This window comes from Salarias fasciatus, chromosome 22 (genome assembly GCF_902148845.1).
Source record: "Salarias fasciatus chromosome 22, fSalaFa1.1, whole genome shotgun sequence".
Taxonomy (NCBI): domain Eukaryota; kingdom Metazoa; phylum Chordata; class Actinopteri; order Blenniiformes; family Blenniidae; genus Salarias; species Salarias fasciatus.
Window position 1 is genome coordinate 3357409 of NC_043765.1, and position 27651 is coordinate 3385059.

Here is a 27651-nt window from a genome sequence, read left to right on the forward strand (position 1 = left end):
TTATTTCTTTTAAAGATCAGATGAAAGCCTCTCCGTCCTCAGCGGTTATCGCACTCCTCTTTCAGCAGGACGCTCTGAAATCATGAACGAAGCATTTTGATATTCCAGGGATACCAGAAGAGTTGAAGACATTCCCGCAGAAGCTGTTCTGTGAAAACTCTGTTGTCGCTCAGTTTCCCTATGAATAACAGGAGTAATCTAATGGTTTCCTCCGTCCTCTGGACAGCGCCGTCCTCTCTGCAGACCTCCTGCGGCTCCCAGGGGGAATAAAAATGTTTTGATTTGATTTATTTTCGTCGCACAGCAGGAAATTTGTTAAATGGCCTCTTATCTATAAACTGAAGTGAGAAATATGCTCTCCAGCTTCATCTCTTCAAGGATAAGATGTCTTTTCTTACTGTCACTTGAAGCTTCGGTTGCAGGTGATAAATGTTCAGTGTGTGATTCTGACCTTTGAGCGTTTCAAGTTTAATTAAAGGTGGACAGGTTGAATATGCTTTATGGCGTTAAAATGGGAGTGAAAATGTCGTTTGTGATTGTAACGATAGCGGACACCTTCAGAGGTACTGGGTGGGATGTTTCTACCAGCCTGGATTGGCCAGGCCATCAAAATGTTCTGCACTCACACCGCAGCGCAGCTTTACAATGACAATAATTCTGTCTGTGCTCGACGCTGGAGCTGCTTTTGCTTCGGTGCTCTTCTCGTCCACTTTCTGCTCCACTGGGCTTCGCTGCAGAAACACAACAGGGACCGAAGTGTCGGTCGAGAGGAAACTCTGACGACGCCTGACAGAGCTCCAGTCTGCAGAGCTCAGTGTTTCTGGGATTCCTCGTGGATGAGATAGATATCCATCCTTCCGTCTTCCGTCTTCTGTCTTCTGATCTTCCAACTGAAAGTGGTTTGAAGCTCCATAGCCTCCCAGGCTGAACGGTGCTTCAGCCTGATTGGAAGCATTTTGAGGTTTGGTGTTGTTTACAAGCACACTTCAAGACGTGGACAGGCAGTGATGGAGAAAAAAAACACAAAAAACAGGAGTGGAAATGATCTCTTCCATCTGCCGAGTCCCACAGTAAACCTGTTTCCATCTCACTATCCAACTTTTATCCAGATATTCACCCGCGGTGCTGATTTTTTAAATGCTGGACGGATTGGTGTTGCTTTGTTTCACATCATTTCAGCCATTTTTATTTAACAAGACAAAATGCTAGGATGTGGAAGCTGCTCCGCCGGGGCCGGGACTATAAATAGAAGAGTCTAATAAGAGCGAGTGGAGTCCTGAACGCACCGTTATCTTGTTTTGCAGATAGCAGAAGCAGCCAAGACGTCCTCTCAGGCGGATGACCTGTACCTGGACGACACAGGCTCGGGAGGCTTCTACCCTGAGGACGACGACGACTTTAACTCAGGGTCCGGCTCGGGTACGACGCCCTCACACACACACTTAACGCTCAGGAGAGGCATGGAAACAGTAATACAGCAGGTTTTTTTTTTCCTCCCTCTTCCTCTGATTTCACTTCATCTCGCTCCTTCCTCCCGTTCTCTGTCTGAGTTTCTGAGCTGAGATTACCTTGTCACCCGCGCCGCTCCTGGGCAGCTGTTCAGATTCTCCGTGTCTCTTTTATTAGCCGCCCAGCGCCGCTCGCCTTAAGCACCTTTTACAATGCTGATTTCTCTGCTGGAAAGTGGGTCTTCTCTGCGAGAGAGTTGTCTCACCGCAGTGAGAAAAAGGCCAGGCCAGGTGAGAGGATGCAGGGCGGCGATCAATAGCCCATCGGACGCCGTACACAAAGTCCATTACTCTGCTCTGCCAGTCTGAACGCCACAGGCCATTTCAGTACAGTGAAATTAAAAACTTCAACGTTAAGATAAGGAAGACGAAAACCTTTGAATGTGGAATATTTTGCTCTCCAGGGCCATATTTTATGTTCTGTTTTACTTTTTCTCTTGAATGTTTGCATTCCGGTTAACATGAGATGGATGCTTGTTGTTTTTGAGACAGCCCGCTCACCCGTCTTCTGTGCGTCTCACAGGTGGAGGCGAAGACGGGATGGAGGAAACGGCGACGGTCAGTGTGGTTTACATCGAGCCCAACGCGGCGCAGCCCACCCAGGACTCCACCAAAGATTTCACCCCTAAGATGGACACGGCCACGGTCCGAGAGAGGAGCCGGGAGGTCACGCCCAGGAAACCCCTCAGAACAGAGGTAGGACCACAGAACGAAGCTCGTTTATGCTCCATTGTTGTTACGCTGTGCCTCCACTGGGGGGCAGCTCTGAGTCAAGAGTTTCTGGGAATCGTTGCTATAGCAACACTTCCACAAAGTGTAGATGACCGTTAAAGAGAGACAGCAGTTAAAAACGTGCGCCATGTTTCTCCTTTGCTTCTCAGTCAGCTGCTCTCAGTGGCCACACCGCCCCCTCAGGGTCACTGCTGGTACTGCTCCAGCGCTGCTCCAGAAGCTGAAAATACAGATGAAATGAACATTTTCTAACTGGAACTAAAGTTATCATTAAATTAGCTTTCAGTCTACGTGATGCATGCAATACAAAGTGATAAAATATTACAATTTGGATCCAATTTAGTCGAGAAAAACACATGAACATTTTAAAAATGGATAGAAAATGTGAAGAAAATGTGAGAATACAGTGAAGAAGCCATTTGTACATGCACCGAGCACAACTCTAACACCAGCTAAAAATCACTAAAATACCTAAAATCCATGTAGCATCATTTCACCAACCCACTGACTGTATTTCACATGTTAGCATCTTTGTTTTCACCTCTGGAAAAAAGACTGAATATTTCCTCCACTTTGATTTTTCTGCTACGTTAAGCTAAATCTGATTTTTTTTTATCTTCCAGCTGCGATTTCTTTTTGTAGACCGGTGTCAATGTTCCATATCACTCCAGCCTGAGCGTCGGTAATAAATCCCACAATCCCATCTTAAACCCACATTTAACTACTAAAGGAAGATTTGCGCAGTCGTATCCAAATGCCTGTGATTTGCGGGGAAGCCATTATGCGACTTAGCGCGGCGGATCATGTGCAGCCGCCCTGACTCACGGAGTGACGCAGCACCTCGCTGCGCCTCCAGATGACCCAGCATGCCATTAAATCCAGCGTAATACCAGGAGCGGCGAGGTTGCTTTCAGGATACGGATCAAGTGCTCACGGCAACTGGGAGTGTTGCTTTTTTTTTTTTCCCCTCCATTGCAAATTATGGAGGATTACATCTCTCCGCGGACATAATCACATATTCTGGAACCGTCCTGGATCTCACTTGTGTGTTGCACTCCTACTGTAACATACTGGATGCTGCACTACATCTGTTTGGGATTAGTTGTCAAGGACTCAGCTCCATAAGCACACCCCACCTGGCTGTGTTCCCCCTCTTTTTTTATTTTTTTTATTTTTTTTTTTTTAGCCTCTGTCACCGGCTCGACTGTATTTCGTTTTCTTGCATCTTTTCTATGCTGTTTTTGTGGAAATGTAGGTTACATGGCAGCATCCACCTTCCAGCTGCTTTGCATACTTTCCTGGACCGGGAAACACACTTTATAGTCGGAGTTGGCTCCGTTTGCATCACCTTCTTCTCTGGAGTCCTGCACTAATCTTTGTGCAAGATCTGGACCGCTTCCAGTTCCCTCCTTGGCGAGCCGCTAGAGGTGTCACTGGACGCTTCAGTCCTCCACTCGTGACCCTTTTTTTTTTCTTCTTTTAATGAATAGTCATTGATTGGGAGGAAATGCACATAATTGCGTTCTCAAGAGGTACACAGTGACTATTATACTGTCCAGCATTGAAGCAAAGAGGTGGATCTGGACTGTAAAGCCTGCTCTAAGCACAACATATGTAACTTGTTTCTATTCTGCACCGCTGTCATTTAAACAGACACTCAAAATGCAATGAAGGTTTTTAGTTTTCACTGAAAACGTCACGAAAACAGGGCCTCAATATCCCATTTATATTGAAAAAAAGACAAAACACTCTCATGAACTATGTGTATGAAGTTGATCTCGGCAGGGAAGAAATAAGCGGTTTGGTGATTTCACACCTTCATGGAGTGGTGGACAGAATCCGATCCAGATCTGCTGTTTGCTGAAACTCTAATCAGAATCAAAGGAAATAAAGTTTTTTTTTATGTCCCTGTCTATTAATGACAGAAACAATCAGTAGGAGAACAGACACATTTATTTTCCATCTCTCGAGCGTCGCTGTCCTACTGAAGGCTCTGTGTGTGCAGGATTCAAACACGGAGTGTGAAGTCCTAATCAAACTAAACCAAACTGGGTTTTTCTCTCCTTGGCCCCGCCCCCCCAGGCGCCAGCGCCAGTCACAGAGGACATGCAGAGGAACCAGATGACCAGCACGACCAGTGCCCCCGGCTCGCCCCAGGAGCCCATCGAGGTCCGCACTGAAAACCTCTTCCAGAGGACGGAGGTGTTGGCAGGTACGTCACACGGCAAACCCCGGTCACCACACACACACACACACACACACACTGATACCTGCGTATCAAAAAAAAAACAAAAAAGAAGGAGCTTTTAGAAAGAGAGCGTTGACCCTCAGATAAAAGGATGTTTTTAAGTTTTATGACCGTTTATACTTGGTTCAGCATATTTTCAGACCCCCGCTCAGACCTCAGAATCTGGGTAATATTTTCCGTCAAGCCTCCCACCTGAACCTTTTTCTCAAAATAATTGCTTTTAATAAACTCTGCCTGCATCCCTCGGTGGGACTCTGCGTGGTTCGCAGCGTCGTGGACGTTTCAAGTGTGCGCTGCTCGCTTTGAATCCATGAAAGGAAATGATCTGGGCGAGAATCACAGCGCTCTCTGAAGCCGCCTCCCTCTCCCTCCGTGTTTCATGCGAACATTGATTGGCACCTCGCTTTCCACTTTGTTGTGATATCCATCTGGTGTTGGCAATATGCAGGAACGGCATCAACAAGGACAAACCGGGACAGCCTCGCAGCGCCGGCTCACATCTCCCTCCGATTGGCTCATTTCATCTTTTTGCATATTGTTCAGGGACTGTGATGGAAAAAGGGAAGGACTGTCGGAATAAAGCCTTCAGACGAGGAAATTGAAATACGTTCACATACCTGGGTCACCTCCTCTCGTCTCTCTCTCCTCCACCTCGCTTCCTTCACCCTTCTCCAAGATTATAACCATTACTCTTCATCTCCCGGGTGACTTCTATGAAAATAATTGCCTTAATCTAATTTTCATTCATTGGCTCCGTATTGCATTAGGGCTTCTCGGAGCTCGGCGGCTGGGTGTGTGCCAGGGTCTCCATCCGTGGGAATGGAGGGCGAGTCAACACGTGGAGCGGAGGGCAGGCCGCAGCGCCGGGAGGGACCCCAAACAGATTAGGAAGCTATAAAGAACCTCACACTGGCGTAATTGAAAGAGGAGGGCTTCGCCGCGGGTGGATTATGTTCAGATTTCCCCGCCGTTCTCCCCTCTTGGCCGGATTCCTGTACATAATGTTCTCCACACAAGATTTCACTTTACTGTCCCTGATTCAGGACGCTGTCCTCCTCATCGGCCCGGAGCCGAGTCTAGTTACAGATCCCGAAAATGGCCCGAGGGTATCGGTGGAATATCAGAATCCGCTGGATGGTAGAAACAGTGATTTATTGATCTCTAAAATATGGATGTCGAGATCGAAAACTGCAAAATGTTGCAGTGTGTCAGTCCTGGATCAGGCTCGAAGACGGTCGGTCCGTTCGGGATTCGGTCCAAACCCGTGTTTCTGTTAATGTGCTGTTTTGTTTGGGTCAAACTAAGACGACCACAAGCGTCTTCCTCTGAAACCCGATCGGCCGACTGCAGAACAAACCACCAGCCAACCGCACTCCGGCCAACAGATCTCTGAGCACCAATCAGGAAGTGGACCCTTAATGACCTCCTAATGGACCGCCGACCGTCAAACCCAGCGGCACATCAGGGGAAATTAAGCGCTGAGGAGTGACTGACCTCTTGTCTCCTGGGACGCATTGTGGGCTTTTTGCATCGACAGGAAGTAACCTCATTGGTTCCTGCGTCCATCTGGGACGGTTTCAACACTTGTCGCCCATTAGCGTGGAACGTTTGCAGATACGTCGAGGGATATTTTGTTGCGGTGCGCGCAGGACCAGCTGTTCGAGGAGGGTCAAACGCAATCGGGGTCAACGGGTTTTAACGTGTCTCTGTCCTGGTGGACGCTCAGTCCTGGCCGTCAGCCCAGACGACGTCGTTTGGATCCATCTCATGAATTTTTTGAAGATTATTGAACATGACTGCTTTAAAATTTCGACCTGTATTAGATTTTTTTGTGTGCACTTAAAAAACAAAAAAACAAAACACAGTTTCTGTTGAAGTTTTTTGTTGCAAAGTCTTTCTGCTCATTTTCAGCACATGATTGGAAACGAATTAAAATTCAAAGCAGAAATGCACAAAACCGTAATGGTTAAGAAAACTACATGAAAACTCATTGTTTTCAAAATGCTGCCAAATCCAACACGACATTCATAGCTTATTATGAAGTCAGTCAGAGGCATTGATGTTTTTGAAACCGTCTGATTGACCGGTCACCGTCTCTCCCTCCCCCAGCTGTTATCGCCGGCGGCGTGATCGGCTTCCTGTTCGCCATCTTCCTCATCCTCCTGCTGGTGTACCGCATGAGGAAGAAGGACGAGGGCAGCTACGACCTGGGGGAGAGGAAACCCTCCGGCGCCGCCTACCAGAAGGCCCCCACCAAGGAGTTTTATGCATAAGCCCCGCCCCTCCCTTTCCTCCACGGCCGGATCGACAAGCCCCCCCCCCCCGAGCGGCTGCGGCGAAACGCAGTCCGACAACAACAAACAGTTTCAAACACAAGAAGGTTGATCGAGGTAAAACAGCTCCGAGGAAAGCTTTTGCATAGATTATTGTAATTAAGACCTTTACTTTCTTCTTTTTTTTTTAAAAAAAAATAAATAAAAATTAAATAAGAACCAAGCATTTCTCATTTCAATCTGAGTATATTTAAACTTTTTGTGTATTATTTGAAAGCCAGGATGTGTAAAGGCGAGGAAAGCTTCTGTCGGAGGAGCTGTTTTTAGTCGCTGACTACTTTTAACTGTAGCAGTACCTGTAAAGAAAAAAAAAAAAAAAGTGGAAATAATTGAATATAATTATTCTGTATCAAACCTCCTTTCATTTTTATTTTTTCTCTTCATTTTGTCCTAGCATGTCCGATGTTGATCTCTAAAAGGTGTATTACATTAATTTATCTTTTTCTCTGATGTTTAAAAAGAAAAGAAATTGCCTTTGTAGTTTTTGATGAAGCTCTCGGGTCTTCGTATTAACGCTGTTAACGGTCAATGTAAATGTCTCCCTTCAGGTTACAATGTTTATTATTTGCTCTCATCACTTTTTAGTCAAACATCTCATTTCTGTCTAACTTTTTTGTTCGTTCTCTTCTCGATGTAGCCTTTTTTTTTTTTTTTTTTTCTTTTCTCGACAGTGTGTTATTTTTGGGATTTGGTCTTTAAAAGTTTTCAAAAAAAGAAGTACGGTATATGTCAGGGCTCGAGAAAAAAAAATTCACCAATCTCACTTTTTATTGTCTGGCTGAACTTCTTCTTTTTAGTTTTTCTATTTAAATGCGATCTCTTTCCACATTGCACATTCGATGCTTCGGCTGTCCACTGCTGTTGTGCAGCTTTGTGTGTGTGTGTGTGTGTGTGTGTGTGTGTGTGTGTGTGTGTGTGGCTGTAGCCGCCTCTTCCTCCTCTTCCTCCTCTTCCTCTTCCTACTCGATTGTGTCACGTTCCCTCTGTTTAGCCCCGCCCCCCTTCCTGAATCCGATTGGCTCTCAGGCCGTCGAGCCGTCAGCCCCTCGTCTCAGCGGCTGCCTGGTCGTCCTCGTCCTCGTCGTCCTCGTTCGTGTCCCGGTTTTGACGCTCCAGGCCCAAAGATCCGCTCAGTGAAGGCCTGTTAATGCTGGCATGCTGAAGCACGAGGTTCGGGGTTGAATTCCCCCCCCCCCCCCCCGCCTCCTGCTAGCAGTACACGAACCTTCGCAACAAACAAGCCCCTCCCCTCGAAGAAAACCCGCTTCTCTCAGAGACCAAGTGTTGGCTCAGAGGAGTCTTTCGGGGCAGAAACATTGAGGGCTATGTAAAGTTTTCTAAAGAGGAGGAGATCCTGCCCGAGGCCCCGTTTGCTCAGCGTCTTTAAGCGAAAAGTCAAACTTCTTTTAGTAAATGCATCTCCGTCTCCATGGAAACGGGGGAAAACAACTTTTAGAAAATGTTCCATCGCCGTGTAAATAGAGGAAACGCAGCTTTTCAGAAATTCTCAGTAGATGGACAGTCAACACTTTTTCCCCCAGAGTGTCAGGACTCCCAGTATGGATTCTCCTGGTCCTGGTCCTGGTCCTGGTCCTGGTCTAGATTCTCCTGGTCCTGGCCCCCATAATAACAATCCAACTTGGTGTTCTGTCCACAGCAGCCCCCTCTAGTGGCCCAACATGAGAACGACATCGTTCTCAGCGTTTCTCGCCGTGTCAGCACACAACTTTCCTGAAAAGAAAATGCGAAAACGCCGCGTTTCCACTTGAGGCGTCGTGCAAACGGGGCCTGAAGGTCAACGCCACGTAGCCGCATCAAAGCGAAGGTTACGCTTCACGCGATCCTCTGAGCGTCACATTTCCCAGGGGCTTGCTGCGGAGACACACGGTTTGTGAAGTGGCCTCTTTTTTTGTTTGTTTGTTTGTTTTCCTCAGCTGTACAGTAATGTGAAGTAGATCGAGTTGACGCGGTCACATGAACTGCCCTCCTCCTCCTCCTCCTCCTCCTCCTCCTCCTCCTCCTCCTCCTCCGTCTGCTCCCATCCCTTCTCGCCATCAAACCGAAGGTACTGAACTATACTGAAAAACCCAAAGACTCACAGTATTTCTACTCTTCCCCTCCATCATGGCCACATCATGTTGTTTCCTCTTTCTTTCATCATTTCGTCTTCTTCACTCTCTTAGTTTTTTTCTTTCTTCTCTCTTATTAAGAGACCCGACCTTTGAGTCCAATTGCTTATTAGTCTATGAAAAGATATATAAATATATATAAATGTATATTCACAAATGTTTTAAACCTTCAAAGTGCCTACCATGTGGAGACGTACGTGCTCGAGGCGAGCATGTGGCGGGTGTGAACACAAAGGAGGGGTGTAAACGACTTGACTGGCATTCTGTGAGCATGGATGACTGTAACGGTAACTTTTTTTTAGTCTTACAAAAGCTGACAGTATTGTACCTATAAGTTGAAACAACACTACTGAATAAACATTGTGGCCTAATATCTAACTTTGTCTGGCTTTGTGTCTCAGAATCACTGGTCTTCTGCTCCCGTTGGGGTCTTTCTTTTGATCGTTGGTGTCAAACATAAGGCTTGTGGACCGAAAATGATCAGCTGGATGGCCAATCCGGCCCATCTCAACATGAAAGTTTTCTGAAACAAAAACAAACCATTTCCACTCGAAATATTGTGAATCCCATTGAGCTCTGCGTAGCTTTATCCTGTTTATGGGAAACTATTTTTTTACAATTTTATGTCTGAAATCCATCCTGTACTCATGGAGCTGTTACCTTTTACTTTTTTGGGAGCCGGCTGCATAATTGAAGAATACTTATGACTGCATTTATTTTAGTGTCTGACCTTTTCAAATCTGTTCTGAAGGAGTTCAGAAAGAAAGACGACATATTCACCTAAAACAAAAGAGACTATCACAAAACTGTAAAGAGCGTATTGTTGTAATGAAAGATAAGTTTAATTCAAAACAATATGTGTGCAAAAATGCTTTAAAAATGACTCCTGCTGTAAGTGCTCAGGCTCATTAGACAAACAGATGCTTCTTTATTTTTCGCTTGTTCGCTGTTTCCACCGGGCTACAATTGAGGCTGGATCTGCTCCAAGACGCATAAAGATGTGAGGTGGTCTCAGTAAGAACACACTCCCTTCACCTTTTACTGACACTGCTGTTTTACAGTCAATATGAAAAACAGAAATCACATTTAAAAGTAAGAAACCGTAGAGAGCTGATCAAAATGGCAGCAGATTTCCTCATTAGCAGTTGATTACTTTCCTAAAGTTTCATCTGCGTGTATCTACAGTCTGGCTGTTTAATCATATCAGAAAAGGCTTTAAAGTTTACATATTTAGAATGGAGTTTTCCTCCTTAAATACCTCGAAGCCACCGGTTCTCCTGGGATCTGTTACCGAATGCTTCTCCTCAAGAAGTTAAGAGCAGACGCATTTCTCCACGCCTCATTAACCGCTTCAAACAATGTCCCAGACAAAGCGCTCGGCTGGGTAATTATCCCAGAGCAGGACTTCACCACGGCTACCCCAAAGATGAAGAGACAGAAAGAAAGAAAGAGAGAGAGAGAGAAGCAATCTGCCCTCAGAATCTATAAATAGCAGGGAGGACATGTGAATTGTAAGGCGCTCTTTAAGTAACGTTAAGAGAGCGAATGTGTGTATTAAAGTCAGAGGGGATTATCAATGTGCAGATGAGTAATCTTTATGTGGTTACGTGCCGCGCCGTATCGTTTCGGTGGCCTAATCTCACCCCGTTACAGAGAGAGATTAGAGTAACAGAGGGGATTAATCTCCACGGGACGGCACGTCTTCAGCGCTTTCGGCGAGGGAGGAGAAAGAACGGCGAGCAGACGGAGCTCTGGCAGAGGGGAAGGGTTATTCGCTCCCACTGCTTCATTCACACGGAGGAAAAACATCTTGTACTTTTCACATTAAGCTCTCAGGTTTAAATTATGAGGTGGACAACAGCAGCGTTTAAACCTGTGTGTCGCGGTTTGTGATTACATCCATTCAGATTACAGTCATTTTGTCGTATTTTCTGGAATTTCGGTCACACTTTGGTACGATCGCCAGAATTCCATACACTGTTCTGCTCTGAAAATTACATTTAACAAGAGTTTTAGCTGAAACAGTTTGAAAAGAGAAAACGTCCGAAGAGCTGAATGACTGAATGCTTCTGATTTGTTTCATGCGGATCGTGACAATATGTGGATGTAGTTCACAGATTACACCTTGTCGGACATATTTTTCACGTGAAAACATCTTTTTTGCATTTTTGTTGCAGAAAAATTTTGGATTTTGTTTTATGAGAACGTCTGTTTCCATGGAAACAGCAGAAACACTGAAAACTAAAAGGAGTTTTCATGCTGGGTGGCGTTGGTTGTGTAATGAAACACACACACACACACACACACACACACACGTTGGGAGATAACAGTCTGCTGTAAGCATTAGCGATGGGAGAACACGGACAGAGCACCGTGTGACTGCTACGATGGAGCGACGCTCCAACATCCAACATTTCAACCTGCAGACGGCGCCTTAAAGAGTGGAAACACCGAGGAAACATTTCATTTGTTGACAAAAGCAAAATAGAAGAAACGACAGTCATTTGTTGCAGAGGGGTTTCCTGGAAGTTTAATTGTGTTTCCCAGTAAACAGAGCGGCAAAAAGAACCACCCAGCGTTTTCAAACGTGCCCCAAAGCCAACCGAGGTATCGACATTAATGATCTGCAGATGCAGTTACGGCAGGATTTCCTCTTCGGTCGAGGCGGCGTGCGAAGCTGAAAGCCTTCGGACGTCTCGGTCCGCCTGTGCTTCACATTATGGAATTATTCATACTCAAACGAGCGTCAGCAGACCTGCATGTGTGCAGGAACCGTGTGGGATGATGGGAAAAGGGAAGAGGGCGCACGCCGGCGTCCGGCGCCTGACCCGAGGGGAGCCGCTACCTCGGCCGCTCCGCATGTTGTTTTAAGTGAATGCCCGTCTTTCTCCGCTCCTCTGAGGAATCGGGTCAGCCCGCTCGGATACGGCGTGCGCTATTTGCCCGGAGGCGGTTTGAGAGGAGGCATCTCGCCGGGGTCGGGCCCGTTCGGAGGGGCGGTGGAGCGGCGGGCCAATGGGAGGACGCCTTCCCCCATCCGTCTGTCCCGCTCCGAGAAGCGGTGGCGCAAGTGTTTGTCGTGTCGCTCTCCAGCCTGAGTCAAAGTACAGCAGAGGATTCAGATTCCGGCCGGGTTTTCCTCCTCCGGTTAACGCGAAAGGTCAGAGCGTGTTTACTTCAGGGGAGGTGGGAAATGCAAAGCACGCCTGTTTACATGACGACGGTTTCAGGAGAAAATGCAGCACTTTGGTCACGTTTTGAGGATTGGGGTTATCCTTTCTTGTGACAAACTGGAAATAACCTTTTGAAAGGTGGAACAACTAACAGCACCTGCTCCTGTCCTGACAGGAAACTGCGCGGCTTTCAGTGTAAACTGAACCGTAGACAAAGACATTCAGCTTCCAGATTCCTCTGGAAACCCCTTTTCCTCCTTTTCTCAGCTTATTTCCTCACTCTTCTCTCTTCTTTCCCCATGTTTGTCCCCGTCCCCCCTTCTGTAGCTGTGGAGCTAATTCAGTAAATCTGCCGGACTTCGGCTGGTAGTCTGCGCCAAACCATGCAGAAACGTCAAGGAAATGGCGTCCAAGGTAAACAGGCTGTCAGGCCTCATAAGAGCCCGTGGCTGGAGACTGAGCCCGGCCGGGGTGGACACGTAGCGCCTCGCCGACCCAAACGGACACAACAGCGCTGCACGTGATTCAGCTCCAGCCCGAGGTCTGCAAATAAAACTGTGATAATTATAGTGCTGTGAAGCCGAGCGCTCCCGCCCCGGGCGGACTGTTCCTGAACGGCGTCGGTCGGAGCTGCGGTCAGGCTGAGCCGGACCGGCTGCAGCCGCCGCTACAAGACGCTTCACGGCTTCCAACAACGGAAAGCAACATTAAATCTGACTACAAAGAGGAGAAACAAAGAAGGGGCGACTTCTCCGACTGTCCAGAAGTCAGACTAAAGCGCCAGCATGAGTTATGATTTACCGCTGACAGGAAGACGGCGGCCTTTGTTCTCACTTCTGAGCAAAGTAAAAACAAAACAAAAGAAGAATAAAGAAGTGGTAAAAAGTCAGAGCTGCTCTTTAGTCGAGTTAGATTTACGTGAAGCTTCGCTGACTCCTATAACACCAACAGGTGATCAGCGGTCCTAAAAGTTACCAGATCAGGGGTGTCAAACATGAGGCCCACGGCCCCAATCTGGCCCCCCGAACCGCCAGTCAAATTGAAAGCTTTAGAAATCCTCTAACATATAGCAAATTAAGCAACTTGAGTTCAAATAGTGTGCAGAAACATTGGTATATTCAGAGGTTCCTCTGTGTTTTACCTGATGGATCCTCTCATTTAGCAGTCAGGGTACTTATCCTCATACTGCAGAGAATTATCAGTACGCCTCACGTTGAGAAACAACCCACTGACTGAGAGAGGCGAACTTCTCTCCGGGTTGCAGGACTCACGCTTTGTGTCAACACTGAGCGCAAAGTTCACTGGAGGCCACATCGCGATCGGCGCGCGGTCACGAATCACAATATTTAAACGATGGGACCTCAGTTCCTGCTCGCACGGACCTCGGACAGACATTTCCATACGGACAGAAAACAATGGATCGACTCGGCCGTGCCGGTATTCCCAGAATCGAGCCGTTTGCGTGGCAAACCAGACCGCTTTGTTTGCCAGGAGCAGCAAAAGCGAGATATGCAAAGAGGTGCGAGTTTATCTCAAAGAAAAGAAAAGGAGAGTGTGCTCCTGCAGTTTTTCCACTTCGATTTAGATTGTAATCTAATAAAAAGCAAAGAAACCAGTCAGGACAGGAAGTTAGGAAGAAATAAATCACAATCAGATTAAAATGGGAGGAAATGCTAACGCTAGCCAGCCGCAAAGCGTCTGAGTTCGGCCGTTTCTGCACCGAGGATGTCTTCGTCTCGTCTCCTCTTCACTAAATCACCAGAGAGGCCAGGGCAGATATCCACATTAGCCGTGTTTCTTTGGCTTTCCTAAAAGCAGAGCGGTCTCGGGGCGGCGTGATTCACCCCCGCCGGGGAGGCGGGCCGCGCTGAGCACTTGTGAGGATCAAAGGTTTTAGTGCTGAAAGATGCTTAAGAGGTAAATCATGTCTCAATGTGGAGGAACTGCTACAATGGTCCCAATGTGCATCCGAGCCGTGTGGGGGTTTAATCTCCGGCTCTATTATCACTCCACCTTTTTAAAAGATAAAAAAAAGAGGGCCATTTGGATCTTTTGGTTTTTAAGCTTTATGGTGTTTGGGAGCTTGAACTAATTATGCAACTTCTTCTTCTTTTTTTTTTTTTTTGTTACTGGGTTTGGATGATCCGCTGGAGAATTTCAACAATTTTAAGCTCTCCTCCATGTTTGCAGGGCAACGTTTGGCTGTCTTTGTAAAAGCTGGTCGTTGGGTTTGTGTCAAACGTTTAGTAATTAGACAATTGCCGCTGCATGAAAAGAAAAGCAGATACGGGATGGAAGAGTGTCAACAGCTGCTGAACTGGTGAGAGGGGAGTCAGACTTTAATGTCCTGTTAGGAAAATACCGCTGGAAACTCATTTCTCTGCGGTAACCAAGCCTGTAATAGCCAAGACCTCTATGCTATTAATACAAAGCGTCACACAAAAGAACAAATGAGTAATGCATTTTTCCTTTCATTGTCATAGCAACAAACAAACAAACAAACAACAAACAAAAAAACACCATATTTCAAAGATACGATAAGGCCCCGTGGCCTTCTGAGTCATTCCAGATGACACAAAGCGTTCTGCATTAGTTCCTTCATCTCTGCTCTTTCTGTCTCTCCTCTGACTGACGGCAGAAAAGCGTATTGATGAAGGCAGATGAATCCAGAAAGTTCTCCCGAGATCCCAGCGCATGTTCCCCATTACGGCCTGCATCAGCTGGAGGGACGACCACTCCCCGGCAAAACTCTCCTCCCTGGCGGCTCAAACAAAGAGGCCGCAGCATTTCAGCATTTCCAGCGGTGTCTTCAAGACTTCCAGCCAATAAAATCTACACATCACGCTCCAAAAACTCCAGCTGTCCCACTTTGGTCCTGACACAGTTTTGGGTTTGCGGTCTGAGCCGGAGGACCGATGTAGGTCATGTTGATGAAACCTGGGCCGCTCCACCCAACGAACAACATTCAGAACGTTGGAGGGCCGGTTCGGTTGCTGCACCGATTACCGTCCATCCATCGGCTAGCTGCTGTTTGGTATTTTCTGACACCGTTCTGACGCACGTCGGTTGTTCGCACGAGCGTGTAATCCGCCGCCGCGAGCCCGTCTCACGTACCACACCAGATCACGGATTCTAAACCGAGATGACAGACAGAAAACGGGCAGCGGCGACGATATCTGAGAGAATCTTGGTGTCGACACGCCGTCCTTCAGGCGGACGTTTCCTCTCCATCCGTCCTCCGAGCGGCGGGATCCTGGAGCGAATCCCAGCCGACCGCCGGCGCCGGGTCAGCGCTCCCTCCCAGAGCAACGCAAAGATAAACTCTCGGGCGCTCACACCCACGGGCAGATTGAGAGTCGCCAATTAACCTCAGAGACGTGCTCAGACCTCGCTCCAGCATGATCTTTATACAGTCTTCACCGAAGTGACAACTCCAGAGGAAAAAACTACCCTCAGCGACCAGCGGCGCTCTGAAACCACGGAACGCTCGCGTCTGAAACAAACTCAATTTAGAGAGACGGCGAGCCGTCCGCTCTGCCACTTAATCACAGAGCGTCTTGATTAAACTCCGGCTGATAATGAATGCCGATTTGCCACCTTCTCTCCTCTTGATGGGATTTGAAAATCATTCCGTTCCCTTGGCGGCCGTCGCCTCCTCTCATCCGCCCCCCTTTCACCGTGGGCTGTAACATAATATTACCATCATTTCATTTAAACACGGCTCGCCCGCTCCGGCTCTGCGGAGGGAAAATGGAAGTTTTGTTTTTGATTAGGGCTCCTGCGATGGGAACGTCGAGAGCCATAATGCACTAATTAGATCTGAAGCTGTGGGGAGGAAAAGTCATATGGATTTTTGCTCGGAGCTCATGGGAGCCGTTTTTCTGGTGGAGCTGAAATACTTACTCCAGTTTTCTGCGCTGTTAAATCCTCATAACAGACGGCATCTGTGCAGCTTTGTGTGCAGGAGCGTCGGGGAAAGCGCGCCGAAGACGGGGGAACTTGGAAAGATCAAGGCTGCCGGTGGAAAGTTGGGTTTTTGATCTTCAACGATGGTTAATTAATTCTGAAATGAAATACATCGACTTTCCAGCGAGAAAGGTCAGGATGGCCACAACACGCTGATCCCGTCTTCCTTTTGTCTCTCACGTTGTTTGATTATAAATTCATCACAGACGGAGGATACTTCTCCGCCGCTGAACTCTGGGAGACCTGGTTTGGCACCACCGCCTTTGTTCTCATAATCATTGCAGTGCTGTATGATGAAAGCCTCATATCTCCAAATAAATCATCCTGAAAACAGGGCGCTGTGAGGGCCGGGTCTCTTTGAAGTCTGATCCGGATAAAAAAAAATAACGGGAGGATACTGCCGCAAAGTTGCATTCAATGCAATTATGTTTTGTCAATTACTTGTAAACGCAGATAAACCGTCACTGGTTGACAGTCAGGGAAATTCCAGCACTGAGCCCACATTAACCTATAATACAGACAGTAACGTCACTCATGGTGTTTTTAAAGGATATTTCAAGAGTTTTCTCTTTAATTCTGTAATAGTAAATATAAGCAGAGTTTCAACTTTTGCTTTAACCTCGATAATAAAGAAGAAAGGAGATTTTGTCAGCCTGGTTCTTCTGTACGGGTTTCAGTCAAAACACGACGAGGAAAGTGAATTTCAGTGTATTACATAAACAACTTTGATTCCAGTGTTACTGTACTTCTAATAAGTCGGGCTGACAATCAGCTGCTGAGCGGCTTCATCAAACCCGCTTTCATGTGAGAGGAAGTGCACAACGGAAACGCGCTGCTGGCAATCCGGCGGCATCACTGTCATTAGATGTAGCTTCTCTTTCCGTCTCCCTGTCGCTGCTCCCATCAGGACGACGGACGCGTTTTAATCATTTTTGACAGACAGTGTTTCTGGCTGCAAAAAAACTTTTTTTATTTATTTTTTTTCCCCGATCTAATTCTATTTTGTTATTCCATCTGACAGATGTCCACGACCACACGTCCAATCAGGGGCTGTACGACTCAAAACTGACACTTTTTTTTTCTTCTTTGGTTTGCTATCTGGTGTGTTTTCTCTCCAGGGTGTGTGTGTGTGTGTGTGTGTGTGTGTGTGTGTGCTCCATCCTGCTAATGATGAGCCCCGCTGCCGTTTCCTGGGGACTGTGTGCGTTTCGTCATGACACTGATTGGACCTGATGCGTCTGAAAGTGGTGATCAAACACGGCGGCGCCACCAACAAACACGGTCCGTCATCGTATCTCTTCCAAGCTGTTGTTTGCCAACAAATCCAATCCGGAGCGGCTGATTATCTTGTTTACGTGGGGCGGCCATGGCAGAGCGGGTCGTCTCCCAATCTCAAGGTTGGTGGTTTGATGCCCTATCTTTGTCCTGTTAATGGATTGAAAGGTCCGCGGAGATGGTTCCTGCTTGGGCAGGTCTCATTCTGTTGGATTTCGATTGGTTTGTAAGAGGCTGGAAGGTGGAAACTGTGCCGTGCAGCGACCCCGGTTTTAAGGTACGATGGCGGATGAACATCTCCTGCCTGGGGTGACTGAAAGCCGCAGTCAGAACGCTGGAAAACACTTTGAATCTCTAGAAAATGCCTTTAGAGGACTGTGTCTTAACGTGTACCGTACAGCGCTCCGGAGGAAGCTGTGTGCGAGAGGTTGGACGTTTCCTCGGCTCTGACGCTGACTGCTGGAGAACACGGTGTGATCGCGTGTCAGCTGACGAGCGGTGAGACACACCGGCCCGTCGTCCAGACGCTCCGGAGCGTTCGTTCGTCTCCGTCTTCCATTCTGCGTCTTCACTCAAGCCTGTGCACACCTTTTCTTCCGTCCTCTGCCTCAACCATTCAGGCCCGAAAGAAGAGGAGCGGGGCTGCGCCGCCGATTGAGCTGGAGCGGCGACAAAAGGAAGATAGATTCAGAGAAACGCCGCGGCCCGTTGGGCTCGGCGGCCGCGGCTTCTGTTGCCACGTCTGGATGATCCCTGTGTCCTTTTTGTCTCGCCCTCGCTCTTCTTCTCTTTCACTCACTTCTCTACCTGCTGATTCTAAATGGCTGAATGGAGGCAGGGGCAGAGAAAGAGGCTTGAGTGAGACAGACAGTGCAGGGAAGAATGAGGAGGGTGGAGGGGGAGGGAGGGGGAGGGAGGGGGAGGGAGGGGCTCTCGTCTCCAGGCAAAGCTTTAATGAAGAGCCTTTGAAGTTCGCTGTGATTGAGCAGCAGCCGTGTCCTCTTCAAACGCCACCAACAACTCTCCAAAGACCTGCCATGGTTTCCTCTCTCTTCCTCCTGGTGCCCTTCCCTTTCGTCTCCGTCAGTTCCACGGGAGATCCTCACCTCCTCCCTCACCCCCACCCCCCTCTGTGATCAGGACGCGGATCAGGTCTCTACTTAACTAACCGTGCCGGTCCGATCCCGTTAGGCTCCACAACTTTAAAGTCCATGGGATGAGACCGTGTGTGTGTCGGGAGTGGAAATGAGTGTGTGTGCATGGGTATGTTCTGTTGTCCTGGGCACCTGAATCTCTTTATGTGTGAGAAATCAAATCCTTCTCACATTAAACAGTATATTTATATAATTAGAATATGATTTACGACTTAAATTTGGGGCTGAATTACCCATTTTGACTTTTTTTTTTTTAAATGTATGCCTGTAATCATGTTATCTGAGTCCTTTGCAGACCTGATTTGCATTAATTTTCCTCTCATTTGTGGTCTCTTTTCCAGAAAATCTTATTTGAATGAGCAGACACGACAGCAGCCAGTGGGCACTTAAAGTAGAAGACACATGTTGTGTCCCCTACGCTTAGGAAATTTGTTAAAAAAAAAAAAGAGAGAAAATAATTTTTTTTAAAGATTTTTACAATAATCTTTGTGTTTTAGTGAACCGGGCTGGAGTCTTTTGCGAGGATTGTTTCGTTTAGATGATTTTCTAGACGTTCTTCATTACGCACACGTGTATTTATCCAAAACCAAACATGATGACTGTCTGAAACTTTGAACTGAAACTTTAGCAGAACATGAAGTCAGTGAGAGAGGAACTCTTTTCTAATATATTTCATGTTCTAAGGTGTCTGCTGACATATATTTAATATAATGAATGTTCACAACATTCTACAATGTATTTCCTACACTGTGGACGGTAAATACTGATTGTGTTCTATTTTACTGTCAAGTCAGTCAGTCCAGAAATAGATGTAGGTCAGTTCCACGTTGTGGAAGTCATTGCAACAGTGTGTGAGTCGATGCATTTACTGTATGTCCGTGTGTGTGTGTGTGTGTGTGTTTCACTGGTGTTCGACTCACACTAACAACACACATGCACGCCCCCAGCATTTAGGAACCGATAACGACCCCCTCCCCCCCCAGCACCACTCTGTTATCTCAACAAAGTGCGTCCGTGGGCGACTTGGCCGCCATCCGTCCATCAATCCAGCCCGCCCACGCTCTTCCTCCTCCTCCTCCTCCTCCTCCTCCTCCTCTTCCTGCAGGTCATCCTCCTCTCTCGTGTTCTCTGGGAGGGTTTCTCCATTTATCCGTCCCCCAGCTAATTGATGTGTGTTGTGCTCTCCCTGTCACTCGCGGTCTCCAGTGTTGCCCGGAGCGATCTATTACGGCCGCGTGTTATCAAAAGGAATACATGCAGCGCCGCGTATGGTTTGCATTTCAGTCGGGAGGAAGCGGAATTCACATTGCAACACTTTGTGACCGTGATGTAAACTTTTCCGGAGCCGGGGTCGTTCAGAGGTCTGAACGCGGCATCTCCAGGATTTTTACACTCGTCTCTAAGACGGCAGCATAGCGTGACCGTGACGCAGACTAGGAGTACATAGAAAACGCCGTCCATGCACCGGCGCAGAGCTCTGACACATTGTTTGGACTTGAGTCCCGAGTAGCAATTATGGAAATCCTTAAATCCTCTGCTAACAATGACGTGAAATCATTACGAAAGAGCTCCAGGTGGGTGGAGGCAGATTAGCGGATGCATTTTCCTGCTTTGAGGGGAAAATTCGCCAGTGTTCAAACTCCGGAGTTCTGTTTGGTCCTTCAGTCAGTTTTGGACCAAAATGAGTTTTGTGGGTCCGAATGCACTCGGCAGATGCAAAATGAGAGAGGGAAACATGCAATCTTTAAACTACATTCCTAAACAGCAACAGTGACGCTGATGGATGATGAACGCTTTGCAAATGTGTACTCTATGTTTGTCTGTCTATACATCCATCAACAGGTAAAGCTGGTCAAAAAAACATCTGCAGCCTGGGGTGTCAAACAAATTTCAAATACAAATACAGTTTTTTTCTATATTTCAGTGCAACAAAATATTAATATATGATTAACAAGTTCATATTTACCGAATCATCCTTTTACAGCACATGAGAAACCTAAAATAAAAAAATAAGTTGTCAAATCATAATACTTAACTTTACTTTTGACAAATTTCTACATCTTGTATTAATCCTGATTGTCTGAACTGATTCGACTCATACTGCAGACTGAAGTGCGCCCCTGGTGGTCAAATATATGCATTGCAGGTAATGTTACGTCTCACAGCTGAAAGATTTGAACTTGTGGGCCGGATTGGACTCTCTGGCAGGCCGGTTCTGTGCCGCGGGCCAAACGTTTGACACCCTGATCTGCAGCATTTTTCCCTCCTGGCTCGCTTCTCGTTTCCAGATTAAATCTGTTTTGTGTCTTTTCCACATACGTGAATCAAACAGGACTCCACAAAGGCACTTCATCCACCAGGACTACAACACCCTTATCTCCTGTTTGTAACATCCTGTGCAGCATTTTCCCGAGCGGGCGGTTGAAACCTGGAACCCTGGCTGGTAACTTCAGGGAAGTGCATGAAAAGATGAGTGAGTTTAACTAAACATAGAATCCACATAAAGACTCAACATGAAACACTAAACATGAACATAAATAAACGAACCCAACCGACGAGACATCAGACTTAAATCACTGAAAATTCAGATTTAGATCTCAGATCCGAACACGCGGTGCTTTAACTTTGGAGCTCTCAGGTTGTACGTTGGGGGTGAACAACTCAAACCATCTAACCTTTTAAGTCTGGCTCATTTCCAACCAGTAAAGCTTGAAAATGAAATCCACCGTTCAGCCGTCAGCTCCAAATGTGCCATCTTTAACGGCGACCCAGATTTCCCGGCAGGATCCAGAGGAGGACGTTGGATGTTTTCGCCGTGTCCGTGGGTCATGTGCCGCCGTGTTTTGCCGCGGCCGACGCTGGCATGCGTGAACTCCACCGCTGGATTTGCGGGAGCGGACGGGAGGCCGCTGGCGAGCTTAGTCTGTGTGATTACAGCCCCACTCTCGTCCAGCGAGAGATTAATGAGCCGAGAGACAACATTAGCACGGCCTCTCCTCACCTCTCTGCGCCTGCCCGCTTGAGCGTGCCGCTCTCGCACTCTCCGCCTTCATCCGCCCGCTACGCCCAGTTCACCAACCTCCTGTGAGAGTGTGAGCGAGAGCCACGAGGGACGAATCACGCGACGGCAAACCCTCTTCTTACAGGAGTCGCCACTACAAGTACAGTCTGCTGGATTTATACTGCAAAAGTCTGGGATTCGAACCAGGGTCCCCTCAAGGAAAAGTCTCAACCTGATGCCCCACCGGTGGGAAACTGAAGGAATCACGAATCCCTGTTCTGTAGCCGGACAGATTGAGGAAAACCACATCATCGCAGCGCTTCAACCACCCTAAAAAGTCAGTCTCAGTTTTACCCTCAACTTCCTTCTCGGGATCTTTTGTTGAGTTGCGAAGCTGCTGGACGTCCAACGTCTTGCTCGGGGACCTGGTGGGATTTCAACCAGCCTCACCTCCCCTTCCCTTCCTTGACGTTTTAAAGTCCTCCAGAACAAACAGAAAATAAACTCCAGCAGACTGACAGCAGTCTGCTGGAGTTGTTTCAAGGAGAGTAATTTTCTGAAAGCTGCACTGCGAGTGTTTCAGATCATGAGACGCCACGTCGGTAATAACCTAAATTATATTAAAAAAAAAAAAAAAAAAAAACCCGTCCAGGAGGAGGAGAAGTTGCTCCTTTGAAAAGCCTTTGTGTTCTTGCTCCCTCCTCGTCTTCCTCGGCGGCTGTCTGAGGTTTCCAGCCCCGCCGCGCTGCCTCACGTCTGCAGAACAACTTTGATTGTTAACCCATAAATGATTCAGCCGGGCGTATTTTTAGGCCGGGGCCATTTTGAATGATGTATTTGTCAAGCGAGCTCTTCAGCATGTGTCCATATTTGAGTTGGCACCAATGTGTCAGCAAAAATATTTTAACTTTGGGATGTTTTGAAGTATTTATTTTACTGCCTTGGTTTTTATGGACTTCTAATCCTGTTGAAGGGATGAAAGTTCCCAATGAAGGATTTGAACGGGCGGGAAGCATCATGCTGATGATTAACTGTTGGCCTCCAGCTGGTTTTTATGGAAAATGGCCCAACAGCTTTATTTATATTTGCTAAATATAAAAGCATGTGCATTCACGGGGCAGGTTGTTTACTGAAATCTAAACTATGAGTTTGGTGCGTTTTCCTGTATATTTATGCAAAACAGTGGGGTAACTTCAGTTCTGCCTCTCTGTTGCCCCCCAGTGGCTGAGTTCAGAATGACGGAAACAAAGTAGAAAGCCGTGTTGGAACAGAGTTGTGACGAAGCAACTCTGCTGCTGTATTTGAACCTCTGGAGTGTTTACATGTTCTTTCTACTCTTTTTTCCCCGTGTGCCCCATATGTCTCCGCTTTCTTTCTCAATCTCAACTCATTCTCTGGTTTTTGTTCCCTTTATCTCTGCGTTCCTCACAATGCGGCCATCTTGAGCCCAGATGACGTCTCTCTCTCTCTCTCTGCCCGTCGACCTCGAACTGATCTCATTTCTATGGGAAGTTTGCCTTGTCTAATGAGTCAAACGTCCAAACGTAAGAAAACTTGGAAAACACCGTTTCCACAAAGCCCCCGAACACAAAGGAGCGGAGTGATTGAGCTGTTTTGTGTTTATTTTCCCACCCGGCAGCCGGCATGTGGGCACTAATGTACCTGTCAGCGGAACGGCGGACCACACTGAAAGCACCGCGTCAAAGAGAAGGACTCGCCGTTCAAACAACACAATTACCCGCCCGCCGCATACGTGCGCACACACTCCCGACATGTGTGGACCTGTCAGGCTCAGCCAAGTCTGGTCCCGTGAAGAAAGGGCTTTTTCTTCCACGAGGCTCGGCGTTGGGAAGGCAGGTGCTGCGTTTCTTTTGTCGCTCGCCGTTCGCCGCAGTGACAGATTGATGACAGTGAACCTCTCACCAAACACAGGCCCGGCCTTCTTCCTCTTCTGTCCTTCAATTCTTTCAATCCATATTTTACAGACCATTACCTCATTTCCTGACGAACACTGTTCCAACATTGTTTTTTTTTTTTTTCTTCAGCTTTAAACATGTTTTCTCACAGGCGAGCTGTGAGGAGCTGCTGAAAGTCAAGGAAACTAATTGATCGCAGACAAAATGATCAGAGTTATGGAGACTTTGTGTTAAATTCCAGTCGTAACTGTTGCGAGCAATGAACGAGTCAAATGTAGATCATTAAACCCATTACTGAGGATCAGGACCCGTTTACAACCCAGCGTTTTCTAATCAAAACTGGAGCACTGCAGGTGTCCGTTTACACGACTGTGGCGCTCAGATCGACTGAAAACACAGGTTTGTCTTACTTTTAGTAAAACTACACTGCTGCAGCAAGAAAGAAAAAGAAAAAAAGAAAATCCAAACATATAAATCTCAATGTAGTTAAGAATGGAAATAGCAAAACATAAAAGCGACATTTAGTTTCTAGAACAATGTACCAATCCGTTAATAAATACCTAAATAAATAGAAAACACTGACAGTAAATGGAACATTTCATAAAGGAAACAAAGAAGAGATATTAAGATGAGATTACGGTTTGTGTTTGGTGACTTTTCACAATCCTTACTGTGAAACATGCATCAAGTAAATCATATTCAAGCTCTTCAGCCGCACAAAAACACATTAATATTTAAAGGTGCATTAAGGAGTTTTACAACCTTCAAAATATTTCCACCACAAATATGTTACACATTTTTAATGATGTGTACAATGTGCCCTGGCATATTCATTGCAAGTACCTCTAACAGCGCTGAATTGTCACTTGAAAGTCGCAGTGCCGGTCCGGCACCAGAATCCAGAATTTTTTGGGGAGAATTTGAAAGGAATGACGTAATGCGCGCTCCGGCTGGTTAGGTTTCGTTTTGTCCGCCATTACTCCGCCAGATGCTTAGTGAGCAACAACTGAGCAGGATCTTCCAGAAAGTAAGAACAGACTGGCTTCTAGCACTGCCACAGCTCCACACAGACTCCACCAGGTAGAAGAAACTGAAATCTTACTTGAGCGCTACTAAACGAGCGAGGAAGGAGTTCCCCTCTTCCGTGCATATGAGCCACAGGCACGAGTGTTTCACTAAGCTGCATTACGCCCAAGGCCTGCAGGGGGCACTGTTTCACATAAAACGTGCAAACTCCTTCATGCACCTTTAAAATTGAAAAGCTTTATTCTGGAATGATACAATTTGGCAGTTATTAAACTGTCAATATCAAATTATAGGGTACAGGAAGAAGAATGTGTGTGTGTCTTCTTCAGTCTTCACTCATTTCACATAAACCGTCACTTAGCAGGAAACGCTCGGCGTCCATCAGGCTGTTTGATTCCATCTTGAAAAGCCGATGTGGAGCATCATATCTGCGCTCGCCGGCCTTTTGGAGGCGTCTCCTCAGTGTTCGGCCTCATTTTGCTCTTGAAACAGTCAGAAGCACTTAGTGCAGCTGATTCCATGAGGCGGCTGACGTGCACATGTGAGGTACTTTGCAGATCAGGGTGAAATTACTGATATGCAAATAGTGAATAGCAATTACACGACAGTATTGTTATTTTCACTGCAGGGTTTTTGTCACACTGAATGAAAAGAGTGGGTGAAAAACAGACTTTATGATGATTGTTTTTATGATTGAAACACGGAAAAGCAACAATTTCTTTATGGTGTTTTCTTTGAAATATGTTGGAATTTCAAATCTGCGACTGTTTTTCAACGGTTCACTATGTGTGGCACCGGTTCTTCCTTTATCTGATTAAACTGGGAATTGTGGCTCATCAGCTGCAGTCATGCTGCAGATTAACTGTACATCGAATCTTTACGATGTGCCTGAAGACTGAGAAAGTAGTTCATGTACGAAACATCGCCTGCATTCAAAGAGATAATATCTCTCTTCTTAAATGCATGTTCTCAAAAGTAAAGAGTTTTCGTTCTGAAAACTGTTTAAATACTACTGGTTCCCATAGTAACTGCTGCTACGAGGGAAATATGTGATTGTACTTCCAGATTTCATCTTATCTATAGTCGATATTTGTTACGCACCCAGAAATGTGTCCCTTCAGTTTTCTGTTGGAGACACTTTGACATGTGGACAATGTACAGAGGAAAAATATAACAATAATCTTGTGAATCCAATTTTTCTGCGTGCTGGATGGCGCATGTGACGTGTACGATTAGTTGGGTAAACATCTGAACTTCTACAACCTTCACTCATGAGTGCCAGAAATATTGTTTTATTCATATAACACCCGCTCGCCACTAGTCGGAGCTGCAGAGCCGTCGGACCGCCCGGTGAACAACGACGCTGCGTTTCAGGCTGGAATTCTCAGAAACGTCGTCGTGTGGACTGATGACCAAGACGCCGTGAAAGCTTTTCGTTTTCACTTCATCCTCCATCTTTTTGTTTTAGTGGACTTTTAAAAAAATTATTGAAATCAATTCAAGATAATGAAACGGATCAAAACTAATCCGGAAAAACTCAATTAAAAAAAGAAGAATTTGACTTTTCAGAGCACTAAAGGTAATGATAACAGGCTACCGTCCTGTGAACACACACACACACACACACACACACACACACACACACACACACACACTGTTGTGACTTATTACTCCAAGCTGCACTTTTCACCTTCAAAACATCATGAAATATAAATCGGTGCAGCTCTTGCCGAGGCCTCGACAGCCCATAATGGAGAGCTGAAGACGCCTCCCCCCCCCTCCTCGCCACGGCACGTTACTCCTATCGTACGGGAATTACGTTGACGAGCAGCGGTTGTTGTCCGCGATGACACATTTCATAAAGAAGAGGAATGAGGGAGGAATGAGCTCCTGGCTCCTTGATTGCCGGTTATTCAGATGTGTCACGCAGTTCACACGCTTTTTAATGGCGCTTTCCGTGTTTTCAGGTACCGAGCGCTTCTTTATTTATGCTAATGTGCTTGGAAACTCCACAGTTCTCTTATTACCTGCAGCCAGTGGTAGCATCTCAGTATAAATCACATTTGCAGCGGGGGGAAGAGTGGGTGTGAGGATGTGAGTAATCTCGTATTTCAGTGCTTTAGAATATGAAAATATTTTTTCCTTCATTTCACAGGAACATAAGATAATCTTCTAATGCCCCGACTTGCTCTTTGTGTCTCCCGCTGCTTCTGTTTTTTTGCACTCGGTTGTGAAAACAAGACAGAATGGCTCTCGTGAATCAGCCGCGATGCGGCGCCGAGCTGTTGAACCGCTGGAAAAGATCAGCGCGACTCCACGTCTCCGCGCGCCGCGAGCCTCTCATTGGTGGCAGAACAGTTCAGCGTCTGAACTATAAATCCAGAAATCTCATATCGATCCGGCAGCACACACCGTAAACTTTATTTCCACCTATGCAAACATTATGAGTTGAAGAAAGAACAAGCAGCGAAGAGAATGGTGGAAGGTTTGCAGGTGGATACAGAGACGTGATGGATTATCAATACTGCAGCTGGAGACGAACATACATGAGTGTTTGTGAAAATAATTCAATGAGAAAAGCCAAAGGACGAAAGATAAACACAGAACGTGTTTAATCTGTTCAGACGGATGAGAAGAAACACTGAAAACAATCTATCATATGATCAGTGGGACTGTCATTATGTCGGCTGTCACCTCTAAAACTAAAACTTCTGAGGTTCTGGAAACAGAAACACGGGACGACCAGGATCCTTGGAACAGGAGAAAATGAGCCACATGGACACAAAGCTAACGGGTTTCCACCTGATAGGCTTCATCCAGCTTCAGTAAAACGTAGCACAGGACCATGATGTGTAGAGTTTTCCAGCGCTGAGGAATTCCACGCTACGTTCTACGTTCCACCAGACCGCCTGAGCTCCGCCTCCCTGTTTATGCTCCCAGGCTGTTATGCTGGAGCTTAGAGCTTAGACACAGAGTCCAAACACAACCTTTTTAGCAACCCGTTCCCAAAAACAAACCGTGATCCGACTCCACCCTGGAGCAGCAGCAAATCAGCCCTCGCCCCCCCTCGCTGCCCTCACACCCATCTAACTGCAGCCTTCTCAGAGAAAATTGCCTCTCTGGCGGAGGGAGAAAACCGCTCCCTTGTAAAGTTGGAGTGGCTGCATGCAAAGGCTTATAAAAACAGACA

General features: G+C 46.7%; 1 protein-coding gene across 1 annotated transcript in view; it reads left to right on the plus strand.

The window, feature by feature from the left end:
• sdc2 (syndecan 2) overlaps positions 1–9324 on the plus strand; it is a 49543-nt gene extending 40219 nt beyond the window's left edge. Inside the window, exons 2-5 of the mRNA XM_030120751.1 lie at positions 1305–1419; positions 2032–2204; positions 4323–4452; positions 6598–9324. Of these exons, the coding sequence (XP_029976611.1) occupies positions 1305–1419; positions 2032–2204; positions 4323–4452; positions 6598–6761 (582 nt within the window). The 3' untranslated portion in view covers positions 6762–9324. The remainder of the gene's footprint in view (positions 1–1304; positions 1420–2031; positions 2205–4322; positions 4453–6597) is intronic.
• The last annotated feature ends 18327 nt before the right edge of the window (positions 9325–27651 follow it).